This window comes from Elgaria multicarinata, chromosome 16, assembly GCF_023053635.1.
Source record: "Elgaria multicarinata webbii isolate HBS135686 ecotype San Diego chromosome 16, rElgMul1.1.pri, whole genome shotgun sequence".
NCBI classification, from domain to species: domain Eukaryota; kingdom Metazoa; phylum Chordata; class Lepidosauria; order Squamata; family Anguidae; genus Elgaria; species Elgaria multicarinata.
Window position 1 is genome coordinate 3,590,585 of NC_086186.1, and position 15,244 is coordinate 3,605,828.

Below are 15,244 nucleotides of genomic sequence, written 5' to 3' on the forward strand. Positions count from 1 at the left end.
TTCCATAACTCAGGGGCCACCACTGAAAAGGCCCTGTTTCTTGTTGCCGCCCCCCCTTGGTGGAAGCACCCAATGGTGGGCCTTAGATGCTGAGTTATGGTGGTGGTGGTGGTGGTGGTGGTAAATTCATCAGCTCCTTGGAGGAAAAAAGGAATCTGCTGAGGCTCACACTTCACGCATCTGATGGAAAGGGCTCAGGACTGCGAAAGGAAAAACTTCCTGACTGTTAGAGCAGTACGACAATGGAACCAGTGACCTAGGGAGGTTGTGGGCTCTCCCACACTAGAGGCCTTCAAGAGGCAGCCGGACAGCCCTCTGTCAGGGATGCTTTAAGGTGGATTTCTGCATTGACCAAGGGGCTGGACTCGATGGCCTTCTAGGCCCCTTCCAACTCTACTATTCTATGATTCTATGAAAATGCATGCCACAATAGATGTGTTAATCCTTAGGATGCCACATAAATCTCTTCCTTTTAAAAAAAATGCTGGCTGCAAAAAGGCAACAGGGCTTATCCATCTGTAATGCCTCCAGCTAGGTCATTTGATAGGGCCGTGATGTGAATCCCTTTAGATCTAAAAGCTATAATGGCTTTAAATAATATAAGCAAAGTCCCAGTTCATGCTGTCATTCAAAACTGCATGAATCGTGGTTTATGAAACTATGAACAAGCGTTGGGGCTGAGGGCTCCTCGCCTTGTCCCTCCACTCCACATCTCCAGGATCTGTGCTGGATTTGGCCCTAAAAACCTGGCTTGCATTAGAATCATAGAATAGTAGAGTTGGAAGGGCCTCTAAGGCCATCCAGTCCAACCCCCTGCTCAGTGCAGGAATCCACCCTAAAGCATCCCTGACAGAGGGCTGTCCAGCTGCCTCTTGAAGGCCTCCAGTGTGGGAGAACCCACAACCTCCCTAGGTCACTGGTTCCATTGTCGTACTGCTCTAACAGTCAGGAAGCATTAAGCCAGGGTTACCCATTATGTTCAAAACAGGGAGCTCTGGCTTAATGCTATTTAACAAAACTTGGGGGGTGGGGAGATGGTTTCTGAAACCCTGGACAGTTCTCCAGATTGGTCCACTCTGTGTCGTCTGCTTTTTCTCTCTCTACCTCGTAATGATATTCACGTTTCTCTCCTCCCTTATTTAGTTAATTTGTGATATTCATATACCATTAAATATAATAAAATCCCTATGTGGTTCACATTTAACATTTAAACGGCATTTAAAATACAATATTAAAAACACAACATTAAAGACAATTCCAGTTACAATCAAAGCAATACAGGAGCAGTAAATTGGAGCGGCAGGATTAATTTAATTTCAGCCCAGGGAAAGTTTGGGTGAACAAGTGTTTTTTCAGGAGGCATTTGAAAGATTTTCTGCCTCCCAAACTGCACGAGGGAGGGTTTTCCGAAGGGTGGGTGCTGCTACCAAGAACCCCCACCCCTCCTTCGGGCATATTGCATGGCGATTTTTCGTTAGTTTCTGAATTCCCAGCAAGGACTCCTCTTAAAGATTACCTTATACTGGTAGAAGTGACGTATTATCGGTACAGATTGGTGTGTTATTCCACAGATAGTGATTTGTGCAACCTTTTTCTCTTCTCTCGCCCCATTGCCTCCCAATTCTCAGCTTCGAAACTCAACGGAATGGCCTGGTATTTATATACGACATGGCAGGCTCCCACTACACCAACTTTGAGCTGGATCTCAGCAAGAAGATCCTGAATCTGCTGAAGGTAAAGAGAAGAATGTGTAGCGTATTCCTTGGTGGGGACTTATAGAATCATAGAATAGTAGAGTTGGAAGGGAGCTATAAGGCCATCGAGTCCAACCCCCTGCTCAATACAGGAATCCACCCTAAAGCATACTTGGCAGATGGCTGTCCAGCTGCCTCTTGAAGGCCTCTAGTGTGGGAGAGCCCACAACCTCTCTAGGTAACTGGTTCCATTGTTGTACTGCTCTAACAGTCAGGAAGTTTTTCCTGATGTCCAGCTGGAATCTGGCTTCCTGTAACTTGAGGCCGTTACTCCGTGTCCTGGCCCTCCTCTGTGTGACAACCTTTTAAGTATTTGAAGAGTGCTATCATGTCTCCCCTCAATCTTCTCTTCTCCAGGCTAAACATGCCCAGTTCTTCCAGTCTCTCTTCATAGGGCTTTGTTTCCAGACCCCAGATCATCCTGGTTGCCCTCCTCTGAACACGCTCCAGCTTGTCTGCGTCCTTCTTGAATTGTGGAGCCCAGAACTTAGGCCCCTGGGGACTCTGTCCTCTTTTGTTTGGCAGGGGGGCTGGTTTTAAAAAGCTTTTCTGCAAGGTGTCATTATTTATTTATACCGCCCAATAGCCGAAGCTCTCTGGGCGGTTCACAAAAATTAAAACCATGAAAACAATTCAAAGGATAAAACAAACATCAGTTTAAAAACACAGTACAAAGGTATACTATAAAAGCCCAAACAAAATGTTGGTTTGTTGATGTCACGGCGTGATGCAGCAGCCGGGAATGACCTGGCCGTGCAAGTCAGAGGATGTTTCCTCCCATACAGGAATGCCAAGATGACATCCCAGAACTGTCCTTTGATGGTCCATCCCTTGCTCCCCCGAGGCCTCAGGGAAGCGACAGAACTACTTTCAGCAAGTTTATCCACCGAGCCTGAAAGCATTAATTGGCGGATGTGCTGCGGTTCAATGAATGAATCACAGATACGCAACACAGCCTTTTAATCCAAGCGGTCATCACCTTTGACCTGATGACCGAAGGCCGGCGGTGCTGGTGGAAACAGCCCTGTTTCCTCCTCATGGTTCAGTCGAGGCATTTGAAGCCGTTTCCCAGAAAAGTCAAAAGCAACCATTTCCTGTATTTAAAAGTCCTTTTTAAAAAAAGAAAAGAAAGAAAAGAAACACCACGAGCATTTGAAGTACTAAAGATAGTTTCATCAGATAAAAATGAGTCATTTAATTGACCTGGAGCAACTAAGGGCCTGCTTTGAAGTTGAGGTTTCTGTGCCTAGATAGCCCTCCTAATCCCTTAGCCGTGGTTAGACGAACGATAGTGGGTCTGCATGATCTCTCCCCTCCGCCCCTGTGTTTGCATCCATTTCTCCCCCACCTCCTTCCCCATCCCCCACCTAGCTTCAGCCATGGTTAAGTGTCATGTTAGCTCCACCATTAACTTGGGTTTGCTTTTACCTGTGATTTAAAACCAGATGGTTTATTGCAGGCTTTGCCTTTTGCTTGTCATATCTACTTGTTCATAGAATCATAGAATCATAGAATAGCAGAGTTGGAAGGGGCCTACACGGCCATCGAGTCCAACCTCCTGCTCAATGCAGGAATCACCCTAAAGCATCCCTGACAGATGGTTGTCCAGCTGCCTCTTGAATGCCTCCAGTGTGGGAGAGCCCACAACCTCCCTAGGTAACTGATTCCATTGTCATACTGCTCTAACAGTCAGGAAGTTTTTCCTGATGTCCAGCCGGAATCTGGCTTCCTGTAACTGGAGCCCGTTTTTCTGTGTCCTGCACTCTGAGAGGATCGAGAAGAGATCATAGAATAGTAGAGTTGGAAGGGGCCTATAAGGCCATTGAGTCCAACCCCCTGCTCAATGCAGGAATCCACCCTAAAGCATCCCTGACAGATGCTTGTCCAGCTGCCTCTTGAAGGCCTCTAGTGTGGGAGAGCCCACAACCTCCCTAGGTCACTGGTTCCATTGTCGTATTGCTCTAACAGTCAGGAAGTTTTTCCTGATGTCCAGCTGGAATCTGGCTTCCTGTAACTTGAGCCCGTTATTCCGTGTCCTGCACTCTGGGAGGATCGAGAAGAGATCCTGGCCCTCCTCTGTGGGACAACCTTTTAAGTATTTGAAGAGTGCTATCATGTCTCCCCTCAATCTTCTCTTCTCCCTGCCCCATCCTTCTGTGCAGATACCTAACAACTAAGGATAACCCTTCATCTCTCTGATGAAGTGGACTCTAGTCCACAAAAGTCTATGCTAAACTAATGGCCTGGTTTGCACGTAACGACAACACAGATTATGGGCTGTTGTTGAATCATGGGTTATTGCTATTTGTGATCCCTGCACTATGGGTTAACTATGGGTTGTGAATCACAAACAAACCAGGAAGAGAACTCATGGTTTGTTGTGAGGCTGTGAACTCCAGGTGGTTCATGATTAGCAATCCATAGTTAAAACATAGTGCAGGGTTTGCACATAACAACAACAACCCATACTCAACCTGTATTCTTGGTTGTTGTTACGTGTGAACCAAGTCTAAATCTGCTAGTCTTTAGAGTGCTGGAATTTTTGTTGCTGTTGCTTCAGCACCTTAGCATTAACTGATTGATGTGAGTGCCAGTTTAAAACTTAAGCATCCTGATTGACTTGTGTGGAAGCAAATAACAGCAAAGTTGCATTCCAGACCAGCTTTCTAAATTCTGGATGTTTGGGTTTGTTTGTTTGTTTGTTTGTTTGCTCGCTCCTACGGAGCCATTAAATCTGATTTTGCTTGTGTCACATATGCTTTGGTCTCCCTCTATTGGCCACAGGAAAAGAAATCATAAAGAACAGAGAGTTGGTGCTGCCGGTGGGTGCGCTGCTTGTTATTGAAACGAAAAAGTTTTCATGGGTTCACCCCCAAGCCCAGGCTTCCAAGAGGCCCTATTATCCCTGCGGTTATGTATCCTGTTGACTCATTGCCCTTTTGATCCTGGTTGATGCACCAACTGAATCCCACAACCTCTGGAGTTCTTTTTCGATCTCCTTCTCTAACCCATGGAGTGAGCACGTGGAGGAGAGGGCAGGATTGTGTTCACTTCCCCTGCCTCTGGCACCTGCCTGTAGAACCAAAGGTCTGAAAAGATCTGGTTGCCAGTTGCTTTTGGGTCTCAGTTCAAGGTGCGAGACTTAACTTTTAAAGACCTGAATGGTTTAGCACCTGGCTAGTGAAAGAATTGACTTGGCCCGCTATGAGTGTGTAGTTAGCAGGGTAAAGAGGCACCACTGTACAGGCGCGGATTGAGAGACTAGCTCTGGTGCCGTTAAAAATGATTAAAATCTTTAATAGTTGTTGTCTGTGTCTGGAATGCTCGACGTTTCAGATTAAAAATAATCCTTCCTCAGGAGCTACAATCAATCAGATTAACACAGTTTAAAACTTATTTACAAAACCAAACTCACATGGGAAACAACACCTATGGTATTCTTAACATTTCAATAGTGATTTATTGCTTATACAATCAAATTTAGAGGTTTTTTATATCTATATAATGTAATTTGATTCATAGTTTTATAAGAAGTTTTGAAATATATATATATATATATATATATATATATATATATATATTCTCACAAAGTGCAGCAAATGGTTTTTACTAGAGCATTAAACATGAACCACAGTAATTCATTCAATTACAAATACCTCATTCAAGAGGCAGCTGGACAGCCATCTGTCAGGGATGCTATAGGGTGGGTTCCTGCATTGAGCAGGGGGTTGGACTCGATGGCCTTGTAGGCCCCTTCCAACTCTGCTATTCTATGATTCTATGATAATTATCACACTAAAATTCTTGCAAAGCCTGCATTGTAAATCCTCTTGAAGATTATTTTGTTTGAAGAGCCCTTTTGAGGGTCCCTGTGACGGCACCGACCTCACGCAGAAGGCCTTGCCTAGCCCACCCTTCTCAAGACAAGCACCACCACTTGAAAAGCCTGAGGGAAGGGTAAAACCAACGCAACCGCCCCCCTATATGTGAGGGAACAAGGTAAAAGGCTCCATTCCTCCACTGTGATGGGCCCCAACTCCCTTGGCTTTTAGAAAGGGTGTGAAGATGCACCTCTTCAATTTAGCATCTAAAGTAATGTAGTTGTGTCAAATGTTTCTGCCATGTTTAATGTTCTTGTTTTAAGGTGCTACTGCTTTAAATTGTTGCATGCCACCTTGATTTGTTTTTAGGAGATGGCAATATATATATATATATATATATATATATATATATATATATATGTTAATAATAACTCGATGAAACAATAAATAAGCATTGAAGGAGTATTGTGTCCAGTTCTGGGCTCCACAATTCAAGAAGGACGCAGACAAGCTGGAGCGTGTTCAGAGGAGGGCAACTAGGATGATCAGGGGTCTGGAAACAAAGCCCTTTGAGGAGAGACTGAAAGAACTGGGCATGTTTAGCCTGAAGATTGAGGGGAGACATGATAGCACTCTTCAAATACTTAAAAGGTTGTCACACAGAGGAGGGCCAGGATCTCTTCTTGATTATCCCAGAGTGCAGGACACAGAATAATGGGCTCAAGTGACAGGAAGCCAGATTCCATCTGGATATCAGGAAAAACTTCCTGACTGTTAGAGCAGTACGACAATGGAACCAGTGACCTAGGGAGGTTGTGGGCTATCCCACACTAGAGGCCTTCAAGAGGCAGCTGGACAACCATCTGTCAGGGATGCTTTAGGGTGATTCCTGCATTGAGCAGGGGGTTGGACTCAATGGCCTTGTAGGCCCCTTCCAACTCTGGTATTCTATGATTCTATGAGTGTAGCAAGGTGGTGAATTCTCCCAGCAGAACTTAGAATCATAGAATAGCAGAGTTGGAAGGTGCCTACAAGGCCATCTAGTCCAACCCCCTCCTCAATGCAGGAATCCACTCTAAAGCATCCCTGACAGATGGTTGTCCAGCTGCCTCTTGAATGCCTCTAGTGTAGGAGAGCCCACAACCTCCCTAGGTAACTGATTCCACCGTTGCACTGCTCTAACAGTCAGGAAGTTTTTCCTGATGTCCAGCCGGAATCTGGCTTCCTTTAACTTGAGCCCGTTATTCCGTGTCCTGCACTCTGGGAGGACTGAGAAGAGATCCTGGCCCTCCTCTGTGTGACAACCTTTTAAGTATTTGAAGAGTCCTATCATGTCTCCCCTCAATCTTCTCTTCTCCAGGCTAAACATGCCCAGTTCTTTCAGTCTCTCTTCATAGGGCTTTGTTTCTAGACTCCTGATCATCCTAGTTGCCCTCCTCTGAACACGCTCCAGCTTGTCTGCATCCTTCTTGAATTGTGGAGCCCAGAACTGGACACAATACTCTAGATGAGGCCTAACCAGGGCCGAATAGAGAGGACCAGTACCTCACGTGATTTGGAAGCTATACTTCTATTAATGCAGCCCAAAATAGCATTTGCCTTTCTTGCAGCCATATCGCACTGTTGGCTCATATTCAGCTTGCGATCTACAACAATTCCAAGATCTTTCTCGTTTGTAGTATTGCTGAGCCAAGTGTCCCCCATCTTGTAACTGTGCATTTGGTTTCTATTCCCTAAATGTAGAACTTGGCATTTATCCCTATTAAATTTCATTCTGTTGTTTTCAGCCCAGCACTCCAGCCTATCAAGATCACTTTGAAGTTTGTTTCTGTCTTCCAGGGTATTAGCTATCCCACCCAATTTGGTGTCATCTGCAAATTTGATCAGCGTTCCCTGCACCTCCTTGTCCAAATCATTAATAAAAATGTTGAAGAGCACTGGGCCCATGACTGAGCCCTGCAGCACCCCACTCGTTGCCTCTCCCCAGTTTGAGAAGGTTCCATTGATAAGTACTCTTTGAGTCCGATTCTGTAGCCAACTGTGAATCCACCTAATAGTTGTTCCATCTAGCCCACTTTTAGCTAGTTTGTTAATCAGAATGTCATGTGGTACTTTGTCAAAAGCTTTGCTGAAGTCAAGGTATATGACGTCCACAGCATTCCCACAGTCCACAAGGGAGGTTATCCTATCAAAAAAATGAGATCAAATTAGTCTGACAGGATTTGTTCCTGACAAATCCATGTTGGCTTCTAGTAATCACTGCATTGATTTCAAGGTGTTTACAGATTGACTTCTTTATAATCTGCTCCAGAATTTTCCCAGGGATGGATGTCAGACTGACTGGACTGTAGTTCCCAGGTTCCTCCTTTTTGCCCTTTTTGAAGATAGGGACAACGTTAGCCCTCCTCCAGTCGTCCGGCACCTCACCCATCTTCCATGATTTTGCAAAGATAATAGACAAAGGTTCTGAGAGTTCTTCTGCTAGCTCCTTCATTACTCTAGGATGCAGTTCATCGGGCCCTGGAGATTTAAACTCATTCAAGGAAATTAGGTGTTCTTTGACCATTTGTTTATCGATCTCAAACTGCAATCCTGCCCCCTCAACTTCTGCTTCACTTTTTCCAGGGGGGTCATAGACCCGCTTTTGGGAGAAGACCGAGGCAAAGTAGGAATTGAGCACTTCAGCCTTTTCTTTGTCGTCTGTTATCAATTTGCCATCCTCATTAAGCAGTTGAACCACCATTTCTTTCCTCTGTCTTTTACTACTCACGTATCTGAAGAAAGCCTTTTTATTGCTTTTAGCATCCCTCGCTAATCTCAGCTCATTCACAGCTTTAGCCTTCCTGACGCCATTTCGGCACTTCTGCGCCACTTGTCTGTACTCTTCTTTTGTAGCCTGGCCTTCCTTCCACTTCCTATATGTATCCCTTTTTGTTTTCAGTTCATCAATAAGCTTTTTGTGGAGCCACATTGGTTTCCTCTGTTGTCTTCTATCTTTTCTCCTTGTTGGAATTGTTTGTAACTGTGCCTTTAAAATTTCCTTTTTTAAATACTCCCACCCATCCTGCACTCCTTTTCTCATTAGGTTCACTTGCCACGGGACCTTACTTATTATAGTTCTGAGTTTATTAAAATCAGCTTTCCTAAAATCCAGAGTACGTGAATGGCTACGCTCGACTTTTGTCTCCTTCATAATCAAGAATTCAAGTATGACGTGGTCACTTTCCCCCAGAATTCCCATAACTGCCACTTTATCCACTAAGTCATCCCTATTGGTCAATAACAAGTCGAGGATTGCCGATCCTCTAGTTCCTTCCTCCACTTTCTGTAGGAGAAAGTTATCACCCATACATGTCAGGAATTTCTTGGAAGGGCCGCTTTTGGCAGTAATGGTCTCCCAACAGATATCAGGGTAATTGAAGTCCCCCATCACTACTACATCACACTTCCTTGAAACACTGGCAATTTGTTTCTCAAAAGTTTCGTCCTCGTCTTCTCCTTGATTGGGTGGTTGGTAGTAGACTCCGATTATCATATTCTTTTTATTCCTTGCCCCATTTATTTTAATCCAGACGCTCTCGACGGGGCTCCCAGTCTCATCCACCTGTATTTATGTGCAGGGATAGGTATTTTTAACATATAGTGCAACTCCACCTCCCTTTCTATTTCTTCTGTTCTTTTTGAACAAGTTATATCCTTCAATTGCTATATTCCAGTCATGGGAGTCATCCCACCAAGTTTCAGTTATACCTATCAAGTCGTATTTGCCTTCATGTAATAAGAGTTCAAGTTCATTCTGTTTGTTTCCCATGCTCTGGGCATTAGTATATAGACATCGAAGACCATGTGTTTTATAGTTTGTTCGCCAGTGGTGGCCCTTCACTGCCGCCAACTGATTGAGAACGCGGCGCCTGAGGTTGGCATGTTTCTCCCTTGCTTCTCCCCAGGGAGCCTTTCCGGCCCGCCTCAAGAAGGTCTTCATTGTGGGCGCCCCCATGTGGTTCCGAGTCCCTTACTCCATCATCAGCCTCCTGCTTAAAGAGAAACTCCGAGAAAGGGTGAGTGTGAAGGCTTTCCTCTTGACAGGGATTCGGTAGGGCAAAACAGTGACCCTCCCAAGTCCATGTGTCCTTTCAACGCTCTCCAAAAACCTCTGCAAGGGGTTCCATGGAAAGATGGAGGGGCATTCCTTGGCAGGCCACTCAGTGTAGACAAGGCTTACTGAAAGCTTGAAACTGATGGCTTGAATGTGTTTGTTGTTAATTTAAGCCATAATTGGAGTATTTTATGAGAGCCAGCATGGTGTAGTGCTTAGAACACTGGACTAGGGCTGGGGAGACCCAAGTTCAAATCCCCCGTCCGCCATGAAGCCAACTGGGTGATCTTGGAGCAATCACTGCTTCTCAGCCTAACATCTCACAGGGGTGCTGTGAGGATTAAAATGGGGAGGGGAGGCGTATGTGTGTCACCTTGAGTTCCTTGAAGGAAAGGTAGGAACTTAAGAAGAGCCCTGCGGGATCACATCAAGGAGGAGGAGATCCTTCAGAACCCCCAGGCTCAAACATAGAACGAGCACTTTGAATTGTGCTCAGAGGTGAACCAGGGTTTTGGTCATCTTCTGTCTGCAGTCTTGGCAGAAGTTCTCTTCTTTTTAAAGTTACATTTCCCATCCTCCTGAACAGTCCCCTGTCCTGCTGCTCTCTTCAGATGCAGTTGCGTGTGCACGGTTTGATGTGCCTCCATCTTTTTCTCTGGTCCCCCATTTAGGTTCAGATGGTGAAGATGGCGGAGCTGAAAGAACACCTCCCCCAAGAATGTCTTCCAGAGTATCTGGGTGGATCCCTCAAGCTGGACCCCCTCAGCTGGAACTGCAGGTTCCTCCCACAGCAGAATGGTCACCCGGACCCCCTCGACGAGCTCATCCTGGTGCCGCTGGCTTCCCCTCGCGACAACGGCTCGGTGCACGTCCCGGGGCCGAAGGCCATGACGGTGCAGGAGGTGCTGGAGCACGTGAATCAGAAGCAGAAACGCGGGATCTACGAGGAGTACGAGGGCATTCGGCGCAGGAGCCCGTCGGGCACGTTCGTCTGCTCCCTGTAAGCAGGCGTGGCGGCTCGTGCGAGGAATGAGGGGCTGGGGAGGGGGGTCCTTGTGTTGGCGCCTGAAATGAGTCACTTCGCTTTGTGTCAAGAGGCCAAGAGCCAGGTCCAGCTGCAGTCCCGCTTTGCTCACTGTGGCTGCTCTTTCCCCGCTCTCCGCAGAGCTCCCTTTAACCAGGAGAAGAACAGATACGGAGATGTGCCATGCCTTGACCAAACCAGGGTGAAGTTGTCCAAGCAATTCAGCTACCAAGAGGTAAGCTCCGGCTGAGGCGTTTGGCTCAAGAGAAGCTGCCTTGGGCTCAGTCGGACCATTGGTCTATCTAGCGCAATGCTGTCTACTCTGGGGGTCCCCAAACCTTTTGGGTTGGTGGGCACATTTGGAATTTTGAGAGAGCTGTGGGCACGCTCACAAAATGGCTACCTTGGGAGGGCTTGCCCATTAAAAAAATGGCTGCTGTGGTTTTCACGGCCAGTCACAAAATTCATTTTTCTGAGAGCAAATTGGCGAGACTAAAAGAGTCCTTTGCATTCAGAAGGTCCCAGATTGAATCCCCGGCTTCTCCAGTTAAAAGGATCAGGTAGCGGATGATGGAGAAGCCCCTTCTCTGCCTGAGACCCCAGGAGAGATGCTGCCAATCAGAGCAGGAGAGGCAAGACTAGATGGATTGACAGCCTGATACGGTACAAGGCAGTCTTCTCATGTTCTGACGTCTCTGGTGTGTTTATGGATCGCATTTTTAGGCATCACATTTGGGCTTTTTTAGCTCTGGCAAGCAGTTGTGTAGGGCAGGAGGAAGACAGCCATGGGGCTGTTGTCCCCTGAGCAGCCCTTTCCCATCTCTCCTGCTCTTGTGTGTGCTGATGCACAGCCTCCCCTTGAGTATGGCTGAAACCAGCAAGTCCCTAGGATTAACGTCTGCTGCTGTTGTGTCTCTCTAGCTGACCGACTACATCAATGCTAGTTTCATGGATGGCTACAAGCAGAGGAACGCTTACGTCGGCACTCAAGGTATGGAAGCCGCCTCCCCACCCCCATCCCGCCGTCCTTTCCCAGTCCAGCTGTCTCGAAGGGCTCTAGAATCAGGGGGAAGCGCTGGGTTTATGGACAGGTGGCATCAAAGTGGTGATGAGGGCACCTTCCCCCTTGGGCTAAGGGTCTTCCCTGCAGCTCCTTCTGCCTGGCTGGCCAATGGATCTGGATTCGGCTGTAGCTGCCCTTGATTCTTTTTGGCTGTTAGCAAAAACACCTGTAGTTGTTGATTAGAAAGAGACTTGATGCCACCCAGAGGAAAATGCAGGACATACCTGCCTGGACAGAGCCCATTTTTGTATAGAGATAAATGATAATAGACTGTATCCTCAGTGGCCACTAGTCCTGATCGCTATGTGCTACCTCCAGTATCAGAGGAAGTATGCCTGTGTACACCAGTTGCTGGGGAACATGGGTGGAAGTGTGCTGTTGCATATGTGTCCTGCTTGTGGGTCCCTGGTCGACCGCTGATCGGCTACTGTGTGAACAGAATGCTGGACTGGATGGACCTTGGGTCTGATCCACCATGGCTCTTCTTAGGTTCTTGATGTACATAACAGAATGTTACTGACTCTCTCTCTTATCACACCACACTGGGGCATGCCGGAGACTCATGCTCTTCTGCCTTGGTAATTTTGTGTGTCATATCATTGCTTCATTCTGGAGCAGATCAAAAATGTGGGGAAAGGCCATGGCTCAGAGCGTTTTCTTTGCAAGCCAAAGGTCTCAGGTTCCATCACCAGCATCCGTTCAGTAGGGCCAGAACACCACTCCTGCCTGAAAACCCAGAGATCCACTGCCAGTCAGTAGGAGCAATGCTGACCTAGATTGACCCCTGGGTCTGACTCGATATAAGGCAGCTTCTTGTGTCCTCAGATGATGAGCATGGCTCCTTTCCCCCTTCATAGAATAGCAGAGTTGGAAGGGGCCTACAAGGCCACCGAGTCCAACCCCCTGCTTAATGCAGGAATCCACCTCTAAGCATCCCTGACAGATGGTTGTCCAGCTGCCTCTTGAAGGCCTCTAGTGTGGGAGAGCCCACCACCTCCCTAGGTCACTGGTTCCATTGCCGTACTGCTCTAACAGTCAGGAAGCTTTTCCTGATGTCCAGCTGGAATCTGGCTTCCTGTCACTTGAGCCCATTATTCTGTGTCCTGCACTCTGGGAGGATCGAGAAGAGATCCCGGCCCTCCCCTGTGTGACAACCTTTTAAGTATTTGAAGAGTGCTATCATGTCTCCCCTCCATCTTCTCTTCTCCAGGCTAAACATGCCCAGTTCTTTCAGTCTCTCCTTATAGAGCTTTGTTTCCAGACCCCAGATCATATTAGATTGTAAGCCTATGCGGCAGGGTCTTGCTATTTACTGTTTTACTCTGTACAGCACCATGTACACTGATGGTGCTATATAAATAAATAAATAAATAAATAAATAAATAAATAAATAAATAATAATAATAATAATAATAATCCTTGTTGCCCTCCTCCAAACATGCTCCAGCTTGTCTGCGTTCTTCTTAAAGTGTGGTGCCCAGAACTGGACACAATACTCAAGATGAGGCCTAACCAGTGACAAGCATTTTCTCCGTCTTAATATATGCTGCTTCTCTTCAGGGCCCTTAGAAAACACGTATTGCGACTTCTGGCGCATGGTGTGGGAACAGAATGTCTTGGTGATTGTCATGACAACAAGGTAAGCCTGCAGGCACATGTGTGTGTGACAGAACAGCACGGGCCGGACCTTGGCTCTCCTTCGGCTCTGATAAGTGGAGATTCTCTCCCATGGTGATGATTGCCTTTAAGGCTGGGGTCGCCAATGTGGTGCCCAGTGACACCTCTGTCGGTGTTCTTCAGGCTCCCTGCCCTACTGGATTTTAATGTTATTACTTAAGATTGTTTATAATAATAATAATAATGATGATAATAATAATAATAATGATGATGATGGGAGGCTAGCATGGTGCAAAATAAAGTGCTTTATCTGGGTTCAAAGGAATGGTCTTATGTTTCAAACTCAGCTCTTACCTCTTTCATGGACTTGACACTTGGGCAAGTTACTTTTTCTTTTAGTCTCCGCTCTTTCCCTTCTGGGAAATAAGTGTTCTGTGATGGATTTTGTCAACCCCCACAGCGGCCATTTTGTGAACGTGCAAGCCTCCCATGGCAACCCTTCTGTGAGAGAGTACCCATGGCACTCTTTCAAAATTCTAAATGGGTTCACTGACCCAGAAAAGTTGGGGGACTCTTTCATTAAGATGCTTTCCCCTTCTGTGACCATTCAGAGGGTTCTGGTGTATTAAAATAGTTCCTTATTTATTAAATGTACATCTCAGTTTTCCACAAAAATGGCGCTCAAGTGTGGAAGCATGGGTGTGAGGGTGTTGTTGTGTTCGTGTCCTGCTTGTGGGTTCCTGGTCCAATGTGTGCAACAACTCCCTCCTGACCATGATTCCCACCACCTGGTGTACATAGGTTTATGCCTATGTACACTTATGCCTACCTCCACTTATGAAAGTGGAGGTAGCATAGAGCCCTGAGGACTCGTAGCCATTGATAGCCTTCTCCTTCCGGAATTTGTCCAACTCCCTTTTAAAGCCAGCCAAGCTGGTGGCCATTGCGAATTCCATAGTTTAACTCTGCACTATGTGAAGAACTCCTTCCTTTTCAGCTTCATGGGATGATGACCCCACTGCGTTCTAGTATTATAGGAGGGAGAGAGAAAGGATAAAAATGCTTTAGATAGGTAGATAATAGACCCTCCCCAATCTCTTTTGTGTTGCAGGCTTGAAGAAGGAGGCAGAAGGAAATGTGGCCAGTACTGGCCACTGGAGAAAGACTTCCAGGCGTGCTATGGAACCCTGACGATCACCAATCTTGGAATGGAGAACCTGAACCATTACAGAAAAACCATTTTAGAAATCTACAACTGTGAGGTAAACACAAACATCTTTAAGCAGGTGCCAACAGGGTACTACCTTGAGTTAAGCGCTGAATGAGAATGTGCACTTGCTCCAAACTAAACCCAAATTCTGTGCCCAGAAATAATTACGCAGCTCATGGATAGATACATCAAAAATGTTGTGGTTAACGGGAGTTGCATGGAGAATGTGCGTTAAAATCCAAGCACTGTGCATATTTGCCAGACTATGTTGAGAATGTTCCTCTTCTTAATGCATGCACAAGGAATTGTGTCTGTTCTGGTCAATATGCATAATCTCCCGTTCATGTTGGATGAAGTGAATACAAAGACATATTGACCAGTGACTGAGCAGGGCATCCGAATGGATAATAGGGGACATGTGAATACCTCCCTGTTCTTTGGTAGATGTTCTGCACGTTCCTCGACAACACTTGGAGACTGAGCGTAGGGAGCACACACATGCTACAAAACCCTTCAGAATTTGGTGCCACTCTGACCCCAAATTCTGCGAGAAGACAAGCTGTGCTCTGCGTTCTAGGTAAAACTTGCAAATTTGCACAATTCCCGTTACTCCGGGCTGCCACTATTGAAAACCACCGTATGGGAAACCACGAGGTATA

The 15,244-nt window shown here is 46.3% G+C and overlaps 1 protein-coding gene across 1 annotated transcript in view; it reads left to right on the top strand.

The window, feature by feature from the left end:
• Window positions 1-15,244, top strand: part of PTPN9 (protein tyrosine phosphatase non-receptor type 9) — a 36,327-nt gene that overhangs the window by 17,497 nt on the left and 3,586 nt on the right. The window contains exons 5-11 of the mRNA XM_063142617.1: window positions 1,629-1,734; window positions 9,523-9,633; window positions 10,343-10,671; window positions 10,837-10,930; window positions 11,617-11,686; window positions 13,319-13,397; window positions 14,487-14,637. Coding sequence (XP_062998687.1) covers window positions 1,629-1,734; window positions 9,523-9,633; window positions 10,343-10,671; window positions 10,837-10,930; window positions 11,617-11,686; window positions 13,319-13,397; window positions 14,487-14,637 — 940 coding nt within the window. The remainder of the gene's footprint in view (window positions 1-1,628; window positions 1,735-9,522; window positions 9,634-10,342; window positions 10,672-10,836; window positions 10,931-11,616; window positions 11,687-13,318; window positions 13,398-14,486; window positions 14,638-15,244) is intronic.